General features: G+C 55.8%; 1 protein-coding gene across 4 annotated transcripts in view; it reads right to left on the bottom strand.

Moving 5' to 3' along the window:
- Positions 1-17646, bottom strand: part of SYT6 (synaptotagmin 6) — a 63874-nt gene that overhangs the window by 41154 nt on the left and 5074 nt on the right. For all 4 annotated transcript variants that reach the window (XR_011649597.1, XR_011649598.1, XM_058303010.1 and 1 more), the window contains exons 2-3: positions 12066-12414; positions 10303-10861 (exon numbers count right to left, since the gene is read on the bottom strand). Coding sequence is in view for 2 of the 4 variants with exons in the window: in XM_058303010.1 (XP_058158993.1) it covers positions 10303-10861; positions 12066-12414 (908 nt within the window). In the remaining 2 variants the exon portion in view is untranslated. The remainder of the gene's footprint in view (positions 1-10302; positions 10862-12065; positions 12415-17646) is intronic.

Raw genomic sequence — 17646 nt, 5'->3', positions numbered from 1 at the left:
TGTTGCTTCTTTGGTACCCGAATAATCTCCAGGAGAAAACGTCCCTGTGGGTCATCAGACAACAGACGCGAAGGCAAGCGCATCAACGCTCTGCGGGGCGAGGCGGGCAAGCACATCCAGCGCGCCGTGTCGGAGCGCGTTCCTGTTGGTGCATGGGTTGGTGGCCAAATGCTTTCCCACTCATCCTCTTGTAGGGGAACATCGAGATATTTATACCACTGAGACACACAGCATACGAATGAGGGGTCCGCAGGGCCTGGCCAGCTGGTCAGCTCCGTGGCGAGGAGGGGCAGACCAGGGCTGCGGTGTGGTCACCCGTGGGTGCTGGACACTGCAGGGGGCAGTGAGGCTGGGTGGTAGGGAATGTAATGAGGATGAGAGTAGAACCTCTTCATGGTTCTGAGCCTCCAGCAGCCCCTTAAGGCCATTTCCTCCGAAGCTACTGGGAAGAGCCTATTGTCAAAGGCAACTTAAATGACAGCGCCCAAGGCCCGGAGAGCTTTTGTGGGGAAAACTGCTCACAGCCAGGTCAGAGTTGCACCAATTAGCTGGGCTTTCCCATGCGGCCCAGGAAACCTTCAACCCTGTGTCCCCAAGCCCGCGGGTCCGAATCGGCCCAAGTGGGAGGGTGTGGGAGGGTGAGGGCGCGCCCGTCCCCTCGGCAGGAAGAGGTCACAGGCTTGGGGTGCTCAACTGGGCCCAAACCACGAGCTGCAGCGTCCACGCCACACCCCTCCTCTTTCCATTCCCAGGCTCTTGAGAGCTGGTCAGTCCTTTTCCAGGTGGACCTTGACCCTTGGGCAGTCCCGGCAAAGCCAAGGTCCCACGATCAGCAGAGTGCGCACCTTCTTGGGACCTGAGCTTGGGCCACGGAGGGGGCCTTCGATGCATCCCCCACCCCCCCACTTGCTCCCACGTCTCCATGGGAGATGAGCTCTGGGTGCAGGGCTGCAGTTCTTATGAGTCTGGCAGCAGGAAAAGCTGCTCCTGGCTTTGAGGCTCCCATCGATCAAGAGATCCTTCCGGGGAGGCGAGCAGGTCACTCTCCCCCCGCGCAGCTGCCCTCTGCCTGGGCAGGGGCGGAAGGAATAACCAGGAGGCGGGACTTTTCTGCCCACCAGCCTGAGGGAGGGGCTGCTGGAGGAGAGCTCAGCAATCCAGAAAAGGACAAGGATAATGAGGCCAGGCCCCCCGGAGTGTGCGGGTAAATGAACGTCCAGCGAGGACGATCGGGCGGCCAGGCTGCTCCCGCCGGGCGGCGAGTAAACAAGGGAGCCCGGCAGCGCCCACTGGCGGCTCCTGACTCGGGCAGGCCCGGGGTCAGGTGGCCTGGGGGGGGCGGTCACAGCCCGCTTCCCCTGGGGGAGCAGCTCAGGCTGCAGGGCCTCGGGAAGGCAGCCTTTCCCCTCCACCCCTCTTGGGGGCTTCCGAGGGACCCTGATTTGCCCCGTGGGCCTCTTTCGGAAAGCTCCCCCTCTCTGCTTCCATCCTGGCTTGGTCCCACATGCAAGAACCCAGGTGCTGGGGAATTGAAGGCAGAATTCTAAGGGTCCTGAGGCCTGACCGCAAAATCCTGGAGGAATGCGTGGCTCTGGCTCGAGTTCTGTGAGCGGCCTGGGGCTGCTCGCTCGGCTCTCCCCACCCCCAGCCCCCGCTTTCCTCCGAGGGATGGCCCCAGCCCCCGCCGGGCCAGCTGACCCCCTGCAGAGCCAACCTTCCTAGTCCTTTGAATCTTTTTTCAAGGTCAACTCCCTGGGGAAAGTTTCCCTAAAATAACCTGCACTTCAGTGTTCCCCAAATGATGGACCACCAGACGGGTTCTAACAGAACGGCTCTTCTCAAGGCTGAGGAAGAGCTCCCCGTGGCTGGATGAAAGCCGGTTCCCAGCCTTGCCCCTGCCTGATCGTCAGGGCATGCGACACAGCTGATCCTTCCCTCTCTCCTCCTGGGAAGGCTTCCTTTGTCTCCCGGGAGACCTGGCTCTCCTGGGTTTCCTCCTGTTGCCCTGGCTGCTTCTGCTTTGCTGAGATTTCCTCTCGGCCTCCGTGGTGAAACACGAGAGCGCCCTAAGACCTGGTCCTCCTTCCTCTTTCCTTCTCTAGCTACACTTCCTCCCGCTGGGATCTCAGCCAGTCTCATAGCTTTTAACACCATTTGTATGCGGACATCGCCCACATTTCTATCAACAGCCAGTGCCTCTCTGCCGGACTCTAGACTCCATATCCAGCATCTCCACCTGGATGTCGAAAAGGCATCTCAGACACAACATGTCCAAATCTGAACTCCAGATCTCCCTCCCCAAGCTGGTTCTTCCTCCAGGATTCTCCAGCTCAAAAGATGGCAACTCCACCCTGAATTGTTCAGGCTGAAACCTTGGTTCTTCTGTCTACACCCTCCCCCCTCCACCCAATCGCCAGTAAATTCTGCTGGTTCTACACATAGGCAGAAGCTAGTCATGTCCGACATCCCCTCCATCCTCGTTCAAGCACCATCATCTCTCCTTTTTAATGGCAATAGCTCCCAACCGATTTCCTCAGTTTGTGTTGGTTGTGTGGTCTGTTCCTAGCCCATCACCTAGAGAAAGGATTTAAAAGTTTGATTGTAGAGTTCCATTAACCTTTCCTGCCCCCTTATCTCTCTCACTTCATCTTCTTTACCCCGCCACCTCCCAAGCGCATTTGTGCTCCAGCCACACTGGCCCCTTGCTATTCCTTTTTTTTTTTAGGAGGTACCCGGGAATCAAACGCAGACCTCATACATGGGAAGCAGGCACTCAACCACTTGAGCTGCATCTGCTCCCCCTTTGCTATTCTTTGAACAAGCCAGGCACTCTCCCACCCCAGGGCCTTTGCACTTGCCTTTTTTCCCCCACCCTGGCTCTCTTCCTCCAGATATCTGAGTGGCTCCCCCACCATTTTTCAGGCCTGCCTAAGTGGTACCCCCTTAAGGAGATCACCCCTGACCACTGTGGTTTACTCTGCAATTCTCCCTTCACGGCCATGCTCCCCCAACCCACACTTCCTGCTTTATTTTCTCCATACCACTTATCACCATCTGCCGGACTACTTATCTTATGGATTCATTTGTTTTTTGTCTGTCTCCCTCACTAGAGCATAAGCTCCGTGAGAGCAGGCGCTTTGTTTATTATTGCATCCCCAGTGCCTAGGACTGTGCTTGGTACTCAGCAGATGCTTAACCAAATCATTTTGTTGAATGCATAGTTCTCCAAACTACTGCAACTTTGCTGTTCCCTTTCTTTCTTCCTGTGAGCATTCCCCAAAGTTCAGTTCTTATTCCTGAATTCTTTTTCTGCCATCTTACCTCAAACCATTTATACACTCTGCTGGTACCAATGATCACCTCTATCTCCCTTTTTACACTAATGCAATTTTTAGAAAATATTTTATTTATTCATTTATTTCTCCCCACCCCCTCATTGTTTGTGCTTGCTGTCTGTTCCGTTTCATGCTCTGTCTTCCTTTTAGGAGGCACGGGGAACCAACTCGGGCCTTCCCATGTGGTAGGTTGGAGCTCAATTGCTTGAGCCACCACTGCTCCCTGCTTTGTTGTGTCTCTCATTATGCTTTCCTCCTTGTGTCTCTTGTGTCATCTTTTTGCATCAGCTTACTGTCTTGCTCATCTTCTTTGGGAGATACCGGGAACCGAACTGGAACCTCCCATGTGGTAGGTGGAGCTCAATTGCTTGAGCCACATCTGCTTCCCTCTAATGCAATTTAAATCCTGGTGTTCCTTTGATTATATGTTTACTAGCTCTGACTCCCCTGTTAAATGGTAAATTCTTCAAAAGCAAGGACCATGTTTGCTTCTCCAAGACCCAGTTTTTCTAGTACCCGAGCATGGTCCTTGAGGGCTCGCTGAAGACACGTTGAGTGGATGAAGATTCATTACGCCTCCCTTTGCTCCTGCCTGCCTCCTGGCCAGGACACACCCAGGAGCCTGAGAGCCAAGGCGGGCACTTGGAAGACACTGCATCAAGGTGCTGGTCAATGAGCCTCTGGGGGCTTCATCCTGGGGCAACTGAACAAGTCACAGTGGCTCAATCAGTCGATTATTTTGCTCTACTTGAAAAAGTCCTTTTTGGCCACTCTTGGGTCTCATTTGACGGGAGTACGTGGGCACGAGAAAGGGATGCACGTGAACTTTTCTCTGCAGGGGAGCAATCCCGTCCCAGGAGGCCAGCCTTTCCTCGCCTGTGCTGGGCCAACGAGGACCTCCTTGGCCCCAGGACAGCCCAGCGCTGCCTCCCTGCCTGGCGCACTGGCCCGGGAGGCTGAGACAGGGCTACCTGGGGCCAGTACTAGCCATTACTCTACGTGCAGTTATGAATGAAGGAAAGAAACTACCAACCAGTTCTCTCCAGATACTTTTTCCAATCCACAGAAAATAGAGAAGCACACTCTCCTGTCCCTGTCTCTGGCCCTCGCTGCCATCAAAACCTGGCCTAAAACTTTTGTTTCCTAGAAACTTGTTCAGATCAAACTCATCTCATTCTGACTACTTTTCTCTAGCTCGCCACACTTCTGCATGAGGCTTGTGGCACAATCACTTGTCTAATTTTGCTATAAAAATTCTGCGTTACTGTGCCCCCAGGTGTGTAAGTGAGTGTCTGTGGCGCAGGGCAGGGAAGGGGGCTTGGGGGGACAGGGATGCTTTGCTGTTCACTTTCCCCTGGGCGCGCTGAGGGGAAATGCTCTTTTGTTGCCATCCTTTCTCACTCCGTAGCCAGCCCAAGGTTCTATACCCAACAAGTGCTTGGTGATGCAGTTGGCCAGCACGTAGTCGGCGCTCAATAAATGTTTGTGGAATGAAAGAGGAATGCATGTCAAACCCAACGCCCACAGGAAACGACACTTGGGAGAAAAGCAGAAGAGTCTAAGTGGCAGCACAGACGCTGCCCCTGAATTGACCGGATTATAAGAGTAAGGAGAGAGCCTAGCCAACCAATGCAGAAAATACACCACCGCTCTTCCTGGGCCCTGGACAGCCTCCAGCTCCACCTTCCATTCCAAGGACAACGTGTCCACCCCTTTCGGCCAGATCACAGACCCTTCTGGAGACCTGGGTGCGAATTCGAGGTCTCCTACTGTCTGTGTGTGACACGGGGTGAGTCACTTAGCCGCGGTGCGCCCGCTTCTTTATTTAGATGTAAGGTTGTGGTGAGGATAGAAACGTGATAGAGCAGGTCGCAGTCTTGGCCCATGGTAGGAGTCAATAAACGACAACCCTCCTCTCTCTAGTTAATGGGGGATCTGGAAGCTGATGGGTGGGGGTGGAGGCTGGGCCTGGCCTAGGATGGGCCTCGTGGGAAAAGGAGGAAGGAGCTTGTTGGAGACGCCTCCCCTCCAGCAGGGCCTCTGAAGGACGTTCCCAGGGAGCACCGGGGCTACGGGAAGAGAGGATCGGTCTGGAACTTCTGCCCGGGCCCGTTGCCCCGGAGGTTTAGGCCTCTGCTGTGGAAACCACCCTTCCAGGACCTTGGTAGCTCTGCTCTGTGAAAGCCAGAGAGCCAAGAACTTCCCTGTGAGAGAAACCGGGCATCTGAGCAACTCGCAAGTTTGGAGCTGCTTTAATACTTGAGAGCGCTGCAGCCCGGGAGGGGAGGTGACTTGTCCAAGGTCATGGCGCAGTTGAGAGAAACAAAATAGGAATGATAATCACCACCACCACGTCAGGTCGGGGGGTCTGGACAGGAGGGGAGGGCTGGGCCTGGCCTGCGGGACCGTGGCCTGCAGGGCCGGACCTAAGAGAAGGCACCCGGAGAAGGGGGTCAGGAGGCAGCTCTGCGCCAGCGCCGTCCCGGGGATCTCGCGTTATCTATTTCCTTTAATCCATGTGATACCAAGATGGGCTACCGATGGTTAGGTCTCACCCAGTGTGGCTGATGAGGAAACAGATTAGGCACAGCTTAGAGAATGGCCCCAGGGTGGCAAAGCTAGGAAATGGTGATGCTAGAACCCAACACAAATTTGTGTGCCACCCAAACAGGTGGCACGCTGGGGCTTCTTGCAGCACGGGTGAGCCTGTTCCCAGGCTGGAGGCCACTCCACAGTACAGGACCCCCCCTTCCTCCCTGCAGGCCCCGAGACCAGGCTCCCCCCCAGCCACACCCGTGCACGTGCACACACGCACACGCCGCGCACACACGCGTGCCCTCTGGCCTGCCGGGGCCCTGGCAGGGCGGGAGGACGGCCGAGTCCGTCAGCGCCGCCAAGCACAGCACATATTTACGGCCCCAATTACCAGCCTTCGCCTCCCGTGGCCGCAGAGGCGCGGGAATAGTGAGCGCCGGGGGCCTGGGGCCTCGGTAGCAATAGCTACAACACTGCGACTGCGGAGACGTGAGCAGGCCCGGGTGATGGCGCCTCTATTAGAATGATAAATCTACAGCTTTATATAGAAATAATGAGACGGGGGGCAGGGGAGGGGGGAAGGGAGGAGCAGCAGGATCTCAGCCGACTGGCGTTCCGGGTGGAGAGAGAATGACAAACACCCAGGAACGCCCCGAGACCGCCAGGGGCTCTCAGAGGAGCCAGGACAGCCCGAGGGTCCCAGCCAGCCGTGCACAGGGCCGGATTCGAGGAACTCCCGCAACTTCTTCCCAAGCCTGAGCTTCTTGCCAGGGGAACGCAAGGGGCCTCCCGCTGCCCCCGAGGTCCAGTTTGCCTGCTTCTCACCCTCCAGGCCTGGGGCCGTGGGGGAGGGTTTTATATCTGCAGTGATGCTGCCCAGATGCCCCCCCACACACAACCTGGAGGTGGTAGGGGGACGTTCCTTGCAGCTTAAGATCTGCAGTTAACCAAGAGGTAGAGACCCCATTCGTGACACCCTTTACTAACCCTGAACTTGAAGTTGGGAGACTGGGCGAAAACGATACAGTGTTGGAGGCTTTGCTACGTGCAACCACCCCGGGCCCTGGGACAGGGGCCGGAACAGGAACCCGCCTGCTTCCACCCGCCAGGGCTGAACCTGACCCTCGGGCACGAATGCGAGGAGCCGCGCCGAGCCCTGCTTCCAGGGGGATCTCCTTGGGCCCGGCCCGTGGGTGGCTGACCTTGTGCTTGGGTCCGGACCACCTGATCTGACCAGTGCATCTCTTGGCACCCCCAGACACAAGTCCCTTCCCTGAGCTAGACCTGTGCATGGCTGCACCGGCTGACAGTAAAGGTGGCACAGACCTCTCCCAAGCCTGGCTCTACCCATTTTCAAAATGCTGTGTCTCCTTCTCCTCCAGGAAGCCATCCTAGGTTGGCCACATCAAATTCCAAGTCCTTCTCGACTAAGCCTTTCCTTAGGCATCAATAGTCAGAGTTTTAATTAAATTAACTAAGCCTTCGGCCATTCAACAAGAAAGTGCCGGGCAATTACTGCTTGTGTAAAATGACACGCTCAGCCCCAAGGTGAAATACAAGAGTGAGGGGAGACAAGCCATTCTTGAGTCATTGGAAGACTTTACAAAATGGATTAGGATTCAGGATAACCAGGGGATACTGAGAATGCATTTGGACTCAGCGGTCAGGTGCAAGAGGGTTTCAGGTAGGCTTTTGAAAGGTGTGGGTTTGGGCCGGAGGGACCCACCTGAGCAAAGGTTAGCAGGAGGCAGGAAGGGCTGGACGTATTCCAGAACAGCCTGGTGGGGCAGAGGAGCAGCTGGGGCTCCGGGGCAGGGCAGCTCCAGCTCCAGGCACAGCTCCAGGAGCGGACTCTGGCAGGCAGGAGAGCTGGCAGTGCACTCGTGGCCACCCTAGCCTCTACCTGTCCCCATGGGGCTCACTACAGGACTTCATATACACTGAGGGCTCAGTCATTCCCGGAGTCAGCTGACTTGGGCCTCCCAGACCCCCAAATAATTGGAGTTTTTTTGTTTTTAAGGAGGTACTGGAACTTGAACCCAGGACCTGTACATGGGAAGCTGGCGCTCAACCACTGAGCTACACCTGCTCCCCAGAAAAAGTTGTTTTTTCCGTTTGTTTATTTTGTTTTTAGGAGGCACCGGGGATCGAACCTGGGACATCACGCATGGGAAACAGGTGCTCAACCATCTGAGCTGCCTCTGCTCTCCTAGTTGGAATTTTTGAGTCAGCACAGAAGGAGGGAAGAGCACTGGCCTTTTCTGCTCTCTTCCCTTGCCGGAGGCCTCTCCCACCTCCCACAGCACAGCCAGGGTAACGGGCGGTAAGAGCTGTGTCAGCTGGGAAGGGTGAGGGCTGGGGAGTCCAAGGGCCTCGTCTGAGGCCCGTCCTCCAGCTCAGACCACCCACAGGCCAAGATGCTGCGTGGGAGCACGGCCCCCCGCCCTGCGACCCTGGGAGCTCCGGATCTCCCCCGGGATGGCGGCCCCAGGCTGGACTGCTTCCCCTTTGCCGACTCCGCTTAGCGAGCGGGGCTGGAGAGGGAACGTGACGCTGCGGGAGGAGGAGGAAGGAGGCGATTTGTCCAGCGCCCTCCGGGATGATTGCCTGCTTGTGAGTCTGGGCTGGGGAAGTGGGGATGGCAGGGACAGCTGCAGCGTCCTAAGACCTGGGGTGCTCGCATCGAGGAAAGGGGGTACTTGGACGCGGATGGCCTACCCCAGACCAAGGCCTCCACATCTGCCTGGAGACGAAGGCCCGGAGAAGGGCGGTGTGGACTTGGCGAGGGGCGCTGGCGGCCCCTCCGGGGGCTGAGCCGAGCTCTGCTTCCGAGTCCCCTGCCCTCCCCGCCCTCTCTCTAAGCCCCTCTCCCTTGGCCATGGCTTTCCTGTGCTCCGTCACCATAAGAGCCGCTCCAGGTGTGAACTCGGGCGGGATTTACGGGCTCCCGGGGGCACGCCCTCTGCCCACCCCGTCTGTGGGTCTTGCTGTCTGTGCTGTTCTCGGGGACGACAGTTCAGGAAAGCAACGGTGGGGAGGCACTGGGACATGTGACAACCGGATAGGCGCAGCCCCGGCGATGAGCGTGGGGCGCCCCGGAGCCCTTCCCTGGGGGCAGGAGCAGAGCCCACTGTGCTTGCCCTTTTTGTAACAAATCAAGATTCCCACCAGAGTGGGCCTGCTCTTCTCAGGCTCTCCCCGCCCAAATCCAACCCAGGCATCTTGAGGAGTGACTGTCCAGAGGGAAGGTCTGCAGACTGAGTGGGGTCACTCCTGCCCCAGACAGAAGGTCCAAGAAGATCCAGGGGGACAGTCAGCCAGTTACCACTCAAGACACCAGACCGAAGGCCACGGGGGCTCTCAGCCGCCCAGGAGAGACTAGAGGAAGGCATACCACCTACACCTGCAGGATGCGGGCACACAGCTTCCCCAACACACCCCAGTGGACTGCAGACACCCCGTCTACACCGGATGTGCCCTCTTTCATTCTCTGTGCCAAACTTGGTCCTCCCTTCTCCTAAAACCCTACTCGAACTCGAGACCTGAAAGCCTCCCTGGGAACAGCTGAGCGCCTCCCTCCTATGTGTGGCTTAGCCAGGTCTCCCTTCAGACCGCCTCCCCTAGGCTGGATAGGGAAGAGGACTCTGAAAGATGGGCAGTGCTGGGTGGCGGTCATTAGCCTGGTTCATTTAGTAGGTCCAGTTCTTCTGGGCACATAGTAGGCTCACTTTGCCCTGCCCCCTTGTCGTCAGGAGTTGCCATGTATCCTGCTTTGGTTACTGAAATGGGAGCGGAAGAGCCATGTGCCACTTCTGTTTGGAGACTTTAAGGAATGGCATATGATTTGCCACATCTTCTGCCCCCCGATGTGGGAACACATCAAGATGAGGCCTCTGTCGGCCTGGGACCCCAGCTAAGCTGCCAAGCACACGTAACACGAAAGAGAAATGAACCTTTGTTGTTTCAACCGCTGAAATCCTGGGATTGGTTGTTGCTGCAGCACAACCTGGTTCATCCTGACTCACGAAACTTGTCCTTGAATGCCTCTTCTAAGTGCCTAACACGCATAAGCGCCCTCACTAAACGTTCCTGTCATTCCATCTGTGGGCCTGGGCCAATGCTTATCCACGATCAAAAGGACATATGACTGGTTATTTTATAGTTGGTAAACCCGAGGCTGGGCAGGTAGAGAGAACCACCCCAGAGCATCCCTCAGAAGCAATAAATAAGAATTCACTTCTCTTCTCACCCACGTGGGGGCTGCTGCCCACGCCAACCTGGGGCCTAGTGCAAGGACACGTCCAAGGTCGGCTAGGTCTTTGGGCAGGGTCCCGAGGACCCCTTCCTGCCCCTATGGGTGAAGGCCCATCTGTCTCTGGGGGAGCCGCGTCCCACTCCCCCGAGAACGGCCGAGGAGCAGGTCTGTACTCACGCTCGTGGCGTACTGGATGTCCTTCCAGATGGAGGTTTCCCGGGACAGGTCGGAGGCCTCAAAGAGGTTGTCCAAGATGACCTCCCCGATCATGTCGTGGCGGGAGAAGCGGTCGAAGTCGAAGACGCTGAGATGCAGCTTGCGGTCGGCCAGCTCCTCGTAGGGCACGGGGAAGTGGAAGTTCTCGTCGAAGGTGGGGTTCAGGGTCTTGCGGTGGACCCGCGTCTGCAGCTTGCACTTGCGGTCGGGCAGGAGGTAGATCTTGACGTAAGGGTCAGAGCTGCCGCAGAAGTCCTTGGCGGGGAGGTCGAAGGCCTTCAGGATGCGCACGATCAGGGTCTCACTCTCATAGTCGTAGCGCAGGCTGAAGTTGATCTTGCCGCAGCTCTTGGCCGCCGCCGACTTGGCCTCGTCCCCGTCCACCGACTTCTGCTTGTAGAGCTCGGGCTTGATGCGGCCGATGCAGGTGGGCTGCTCCGCCGCCGGCGGCAGCTCGTTGCCGTAGTCGACGCTGGAGACGTGCATCTGCCGCGGCAGGTGGCGCTTGAAGGAGGTGTGCCTGGGGGGTGGGGGGACGGGAGCGGGCAGAGAGCGCGCGGTCAGGGCGCGGGCGAGGGAGGAGGCGCACCCACCCTGGCAGCCCTGCGCGCCCCAGCTCTCATCTGGACCCCTTTCCTTCCGCGCCCACCTCCTGCACAGGGCGGTTGTAAGGGTTACGTCTTGGTGTATGTCAAGTTCTTAGAACGGTGCCTGGCCAGAGGCAGGCTCAATCAACATTAGCCATCGTTATCGCTCTCGTCATTCTTGCTTCCTGCTGCCTGCTCTCTAGGTCTTCTCCTTCTAGACATGGCCCTGATCCTTCTCCCATTCAATTGGGAGACCTGTTAGGAGAAGGATCAGCCTCTCCTATCCTCAATGGGATACTTCCTTCATCATCATCATCACCACCACCACCACCGCAGTTAACATTTACCGAGCATTTACAGTATGCCAGGCACTGGAGTAGTTGAAAGCGTGGGCTCTGGAGCCAGACTTGCAGAGGTTAATTTTGGCTCTGCCACTCTCTCGCTCTGTGACCTTGGGCCGTTTATGTAACCTGTCTGTGCTATAAAATGAGGATCATAAAAGTGGCAGTTGCACAGTTTCTGTGAAGAGGAAGTGAACTGATACCTATAAAGTGCTTAGCACAATAAGCGATGCATGTGCTAGCTCTCCTTTCACTGGCTGCTCACAACAACCCTGGGCGAATCCTTAGCCCCATTTTACAGTTGGGAAAGGTGAGGCCGAGAGGTGAGCAGCTTTCCCGAGGTCATATGACAAACTCTGCCCAGGTGTCCCCCCCCGGCACCCTCATCCCTGGCCTCCTCGCTGGTCCCCTGGGAGATGGGGCACCACCGCAGGGACCCAGGAAGCCACAAGAGCCTGAAGTCGTGAATAAAACCCGCCTCTCGCACACGGATGCACCGCATCTTTCCAACAGGGCTCTGAATTTGCGCTGATTTTTGTCGTTCTGTGTGTGTTTCCAGCCAAAAGGTGCCCAGTGCGACCCTGCTGTCGAGCAGAGGGCTCCAGGAAGGGTTTCACAGGGGACCTCACTCTCGGAATGTCAGGGACCCTCCTGGCGCCAGCTCGGCTCTGCGGGGTGCACCTGGGGTGGCCCCGGCTCGGGGCGCGTGGGCCGCTGTTTCCCGTCTCTGTTGCACCCAGGTGGGCTCTCCCTGAGGTACCGAATGAGTCAGGGGGCGCGGGAGGGAGGGGCCCACCTGGTGGACGACGCTGGCTCCGTGGTCTGCCGCTGCAGCCGTGCGTGACGCATGATGTGCTCCTTGACCGACATCTGCACCTCGGCCGGGATGTCGGGGGACGTGTGGCTGATCTTCACCGCCGCCTCCAGGAAGCCCACCGAGCTGGGGTCTTTCAGCTTGTCCGCCATGGTGCCTCTGGAGCCGGGGTTCCAGGGGGCCTCCCCGGGGGGGCTAGCAGGCGGGGGCCTGGAGGCCTCCTTGCTCCTCCAGGGTGTCCAGGGCCGCTTCCAAAAGAGAAAGAGAAAAACTGCCACCAGGGCCACGCCACATACAGTAACTACCACGGCGAGGAGGCTGGCGGAGGCGCCTGCCCTCGGCACGGGCCGGCCGGGAGGGACGCAGACAGACAGAGGGCCGGGAGAGGCAGGCGAGGGGGCCGGAAAGGGGGCACACAGGAGGGACGAAGACGGAAGAAGAGAGAAGAGCGGTCGTGAGAAAACTGCCACGGCACAGCAAGAGAGGGTCTCAGGGTTTTCTCTCGAATGTTTGCTCTGGGAAGCAGGGGCGGCCGTGCGCTCACCCTGGGCTGCATCCCCCCTCCCCACACCCCCACCCCTCACCCCTCGGCCTGGGGAGCCCTGGACCACCACCCCTCCAGCCGCCCTGCAAAGTGCCCCCGGAAGGTGAAGTGATTGAAACAGCAGCTTTGGCAAAATGGGCACACCCTTGAACCCTTCTGCGTGCAGACGCTGTTTGAATTCCTATCAGAGCTCTCACGACCACCAGACCTTTAGCAGTCGTTCTCCTAGACAGCGCTCCTCCTCAGCGGGGGAGCAGAGGCTCTGCTAGTGCATCCTCTCCCCTGCATCCCCCCACCCCACCTGACTGAGCCCCACCTGGGAGGTGGATAAACATTCCTTGAGTTGTCCTGGAGTAAGTGAGATTGAACCTAGCCTCCTGGAGGGCAGGGATTAGGGCTACGGCTTTCTCTGCGCTCCCAGAATCTGCACGTAGTAGGCCTGATAAATGCCAGTGTTAATACGGCATCTGATCTGCACAATGTATTTCAAAGCTAAGTCCAAACGAAGCTTACAGCTGCCGTGGTTTTCATTGCTGTGGCTATCCCAGAGCTTTGCTGTAAAACCAGTGTTTCCCACTGTTATGGTGGGTGGACGGAGGAGGGCACTCGCTGCCATGCCCCAGGAGGTTGCCCATGGGAGGCATGTCCCCTTTGGGGAGAAATTATTAAACAGACCTCCCACCCCACTCCCCTCCCCAAATCTGGGAATGAACCTTTGGGCCCAAGGCCAGGGTCGAGGGGTCAGAGGCGCTGAATGAATGGGATGGCTGGCAGGGTTTGCAAAACGGTCACTGCGGACGAGCCAATGGGTGAGTTTTGTTTGGCTTGAACCATGACTGAAAAGTTGCGTTCCATCATCATCATCACAAGAGAATCCTGGCTTCCCTGGTAAAGGCCGAGGGACCTGTGCTCCTGCTTGGTGGGCACCAGCCGTTCCTTTTGCAGGGCCATGTCCTCACCAGCTCTGCCTTCCACCCCTGTTATCTTACACTCACTCCCGTTACCTGCCCGCCCCTGCTGCTGTGTGAGTTTGCGGCCTCCGGACTAGCCTGGCCCTGAGCTTTGAGTGTCAGGATTCAAGGTTAGAAATGATTTCCAAAGTACTGATGCCAGCCTGTTTTTCCATTTTTTTTTTTTTTTTTGACAGATGGGAGCGGTGGTCCAGAAAAGGGACTTGCATGGCCCATAGAAATGAATGAGTGAATGAATGAATGGTAGATAAAGGGCTCAATTATTTCTCATTTCAATTAACCAGCATTTAAGGAGCACGTGCCCTGTGCCAAGGTCTAGGCTGGGCTTGGGGTACAAAGAGGCTCAGGTCCCTCCTGGGGGACCCCAGGAGCCCCAGGGGAAGGTGTCCCACGTCCAGGAGAACCTGAGTCGCCCCCTTGGCACAGCCTCCTGCCCCCCTGCTGTGGACTGCTCATCTTGACTAGCTACCCCCTCCACCCATGGGGAAGGGCAGCAGGGGGTCAGGTCCTTCCACGCCTCCCCAGCCCCCAGCCGCCTTCGCAGAGAAGACGGGCGTCTTCCCCTGGCCACAGGCGCGAGGTTAGTCCTTCATCCAGAGACCGCCAGAGACCAGGAAAGCTGATTGGAAGAAATGTTAATGGTCTCCAAAGTGGTATGCCCGGGGAGGCACAAGAGGAAAAACACCAGGGCATTTCAATATCTATTTATTGGCTTAAAACTAAGAAACCAAAATTTTAATAGACAGTTGGATAGTAATAGAGATAATGGCATTTCATTATTGAATTTAGTCCATTTCTGGACCATTATTATGTCCAAGGTGCAAAGTATTTTTTATGTAGTCCGTCATCTCATCTTCCCCAGTGAAATAGGTACATTATCCCCGTTTTACGGACGTGGGATGTGAGACACACAGGGTCTCACAGCTAGTCTAGTAAGTGGTAGAACTGGGATACAGCTCAGATAGTCCGGCTCTGCAGTGTCGCCTCTGTGATAGATAACTTGGGAACAAATATACGTAATGTCTGAGGCACTAGATCGCGTTTGTAGTTGTTGTTGTTTTACTGTGATGAGTTCATGATCAAAAAGGTTTGGAGACTCACATTAGGCTCCTGACTTGCTCAAGTTCACCAGGGAAGCGACCATAAATGCGTGTCCTTATTCTAAGTATCTGGGTATCTCTGCAATATGAGTCACCTTAAAACAAAAGGTACTTCTAGGGCTTGGCTTTCCTTTGATCATACATCTTACTTGTTCTGGTAATAATTAGAATTTTAACGAGAAGAAAGGGGGGAGGGCAGAGAGCCTAGAGTGCATTTGAATGTTCAGCCTGACAAAAAAGCTGAATACCGAGATGGAAAGGGAGGTGGAGGAAGGGGCCGGCCGGGGAATCAGTGTTCCCTCGGTGTGGCTGCTCTCGGGGTCGCTTTGCCACGTGAGCCCGGCTGCGGTCCCCTCTGAGCTGTGATTAGGGGAGGCAGAGGGTATGGATTATTGGGAATCAGCACCCAGCGCTCAGTACTGGTTATGTAAGACCCGGAGGCCCTCCCTATGCCTAGAGAATCTTCTCCCAGGATTAGGAAAGCCGGAGCTTTGAGCATCTCGCAGGCAGGCAATGCAAGGAGAATTGGGGTTCCTAGCTGAGCAGCAAGGCTGCGAGGAGCAGAATCAGGCCAGTGTCTGTCGGAGGGTGGGTGGGCGACAGCAAAGGATTTAGTGCCTTTAAAATCCCTGCGTGGCCTTGAATTCTGCGAGCCCTTTCCTTTCACCTTGATAAAGGAGGGTTCATGGAAGGGTCAAGGGCTGAGAAAAGGCCCAAAGGACTTCATGTGTGCCCCCTCATCCCGGGTCCAGCTGGCGCCAACCCATCGGGACACTTAGTCCCTTAGGAAGTGGCAGGTGCTCGAGAAGCCTTCGAAGCCCCCTCCGCACTCGGTTCTTGTTGGACCCCTGCCCCGGGGAGGCAGAAAGAACTTTGATCAGCAACGCAACCCCGTTTTGGAATCCTGATCCAGGATTCCGACTTGGACCTTGAACTAGCTTCAAAAGGAGAAAGTGCTTCCTAAGTCTTTGTATGCTTCTTCCTTCTTTTTTTCCCCCTTTCAGCCTGGAGAGGAAGAAGCGTTGCCCCTGGAGTCAGCCTGGGATCATTCAGCGCCCACCTCCGCCCCTTTTTAATTGTGACTTCACCTCTCTGAGCCTCACGCTCCTCATCTGTGACATGGGGGTAATAATTGTATCTACCTCACAGGGTCATTGCAAAGTTTAAATGAGATCGAAAGTGTATTAAAGAGAGCTGAGAGGCAGCGTGTGCAATAGAGTAAGCAATATAATAATTATTGGCTATTTTTATTAGAATTACCTGTGCCCAGCCATGTCCTCTAGTTTTAGAGTTTGTTTAGAGGGCAGAACACCTGCAAGCCACGAACACTAATAAATAGAGATAAATTTATCATGACCAGGAACAATCTTACTAGCTGAAGTCATACCACTATTTCATAGATAGCCAGGTCTCAACAATATCTCAAAATATAAAACCTACTATAGTCAAGACCTCAAGTCTCCAAGTTTTTCTGTTCATACTCATTAGCTTGCGACTTGTCCAGTTGTTGGGTCATCAACGTCACCAGCAGCTGGTGAACCGCAGCACGTTCCCAAGGGGTAAGAAGAAAATCATGGGAGAAAAATCTACCATCGGGAACACCCTATGCTTTTGCAGATGTTTCTTGGAAATTGGGGGAAAGGAATCTATTGCTCAGTGGTAGGAAACACCTTCATCTAAGTATCAGAGGAGCCCCAGTATTCCATGGGAACGTGGTTTGGGAAACGATGGTAATTAATTACCTATAAGTCTCTGGCTGAGAAAAGAACTCTGGGACAAGGCTCTGGAAACACAAGCCAGGGACTTGGAATTGCACAGGGGTGCCTGGCTTGTGGCCTCAGGGGCTCAGACACCGGACAGACATCTGAGGCCATCACCAGTGCCTGCATGGCCCCAGAGTACACTCCATCCATTGGGCTTTCCAGTTGTGTGACACTGAGCAAATTACTTAACCTCGCCAAGCTTAGTTTCCTCTGATTTAATGGCAGGATTCTAATCGTCCCTACCTCACCTTCGCTGTGACTATTAAATCAGTCCTGCCTTTGGGCACAGTACTGAACTCGGTGTAAGCTGCTCTACTTCTTGATGCTTTTTTAGTGGAAGATAATAGATAACTGTGTACAGAACAGACCTGAGGCAGGGGAGGGGCTTCTCCAACCTCTCACCCCACCGCCAGGTGAAGCATCTGAGAGACCCGTCCCTCTCCTCTCCTGGGAAGTTGAGACCCCCCCCCCCAGGGCTGACAAGGCAGGACCTATTTGTCACCGGAAGTGCGTCCGTCAGTCTGGCCAGGCTCCCCGCCTTCCTCCTCTCCCTGGAAAATGCTGGGTTATTAATTCACAGCCCAGGGCTTTCTTATCTCCCCCACTGACACCTCTTTCTCCAAAGACAGAGCCCTGGAGCCCCCTGCCCTTCTCTCCACCGCAAGAGCTAGGATTCATCGGCAGTTCTTATCGCTGGCTATTGTTCCCATTTTTCTAATGGGCTCCCGTGTCAGGAAAATCCATTTTGTGACAGTAACAGGCATTCTTGCTAACAGATGGTAATCGCAGAGATAAACTGGGGAGAGGAAGGGGAAAAAAGACTGTTTTCCTTTCTCATCCCAAAGCTAGAGAATGTTTGGCTTTAGGGCCCGGGGCTGCTGGTAGACCCGCAGGTGCTCCGGCTGTGCTGAGCAGGGGCTGCCTTCACTTGAGCGCTCCTTCAGCTGGAGGCAGAGACACAGAGAGGTCGCAGCCCGAGAGGGCAGAGGCGCAGAGGCCCGGAGCTGCAGAGAAGGGCACCTAATCTGGCAGAGCCGTTCCTATGACTCCGCTTCATATTTGCTATTTATTTCTCCAGGTCAGCACCAGGCCTTTACATGATCTCATTTAATCTTTATGGCTGCCCTAAGAAATTAGTATTCAACTCTCCAAGAGAAAACAAGCTCCCTTTAGAGATGCTAAGTG

The sequence above is a fragment of the Dasypus novemcinctus genome, chromosome 9 (assembly GCF_030445035.2).
Source record: "Dasypus novemcinctus isolate mDasNov1 chromosome 9, mDasNov1.1.hap2, whole genome shotgun sequence".
NCBI lineage: Eukaryota > Metazoa > Chordata > Mammalia > Cingulata > Dasypodidae > Dasypus > Dasypus novemcinctus.
Note: the sequence above shows the minus strand (reverse complement) of the source record. Positions and strands in the feature narration are given on the sequence as shown.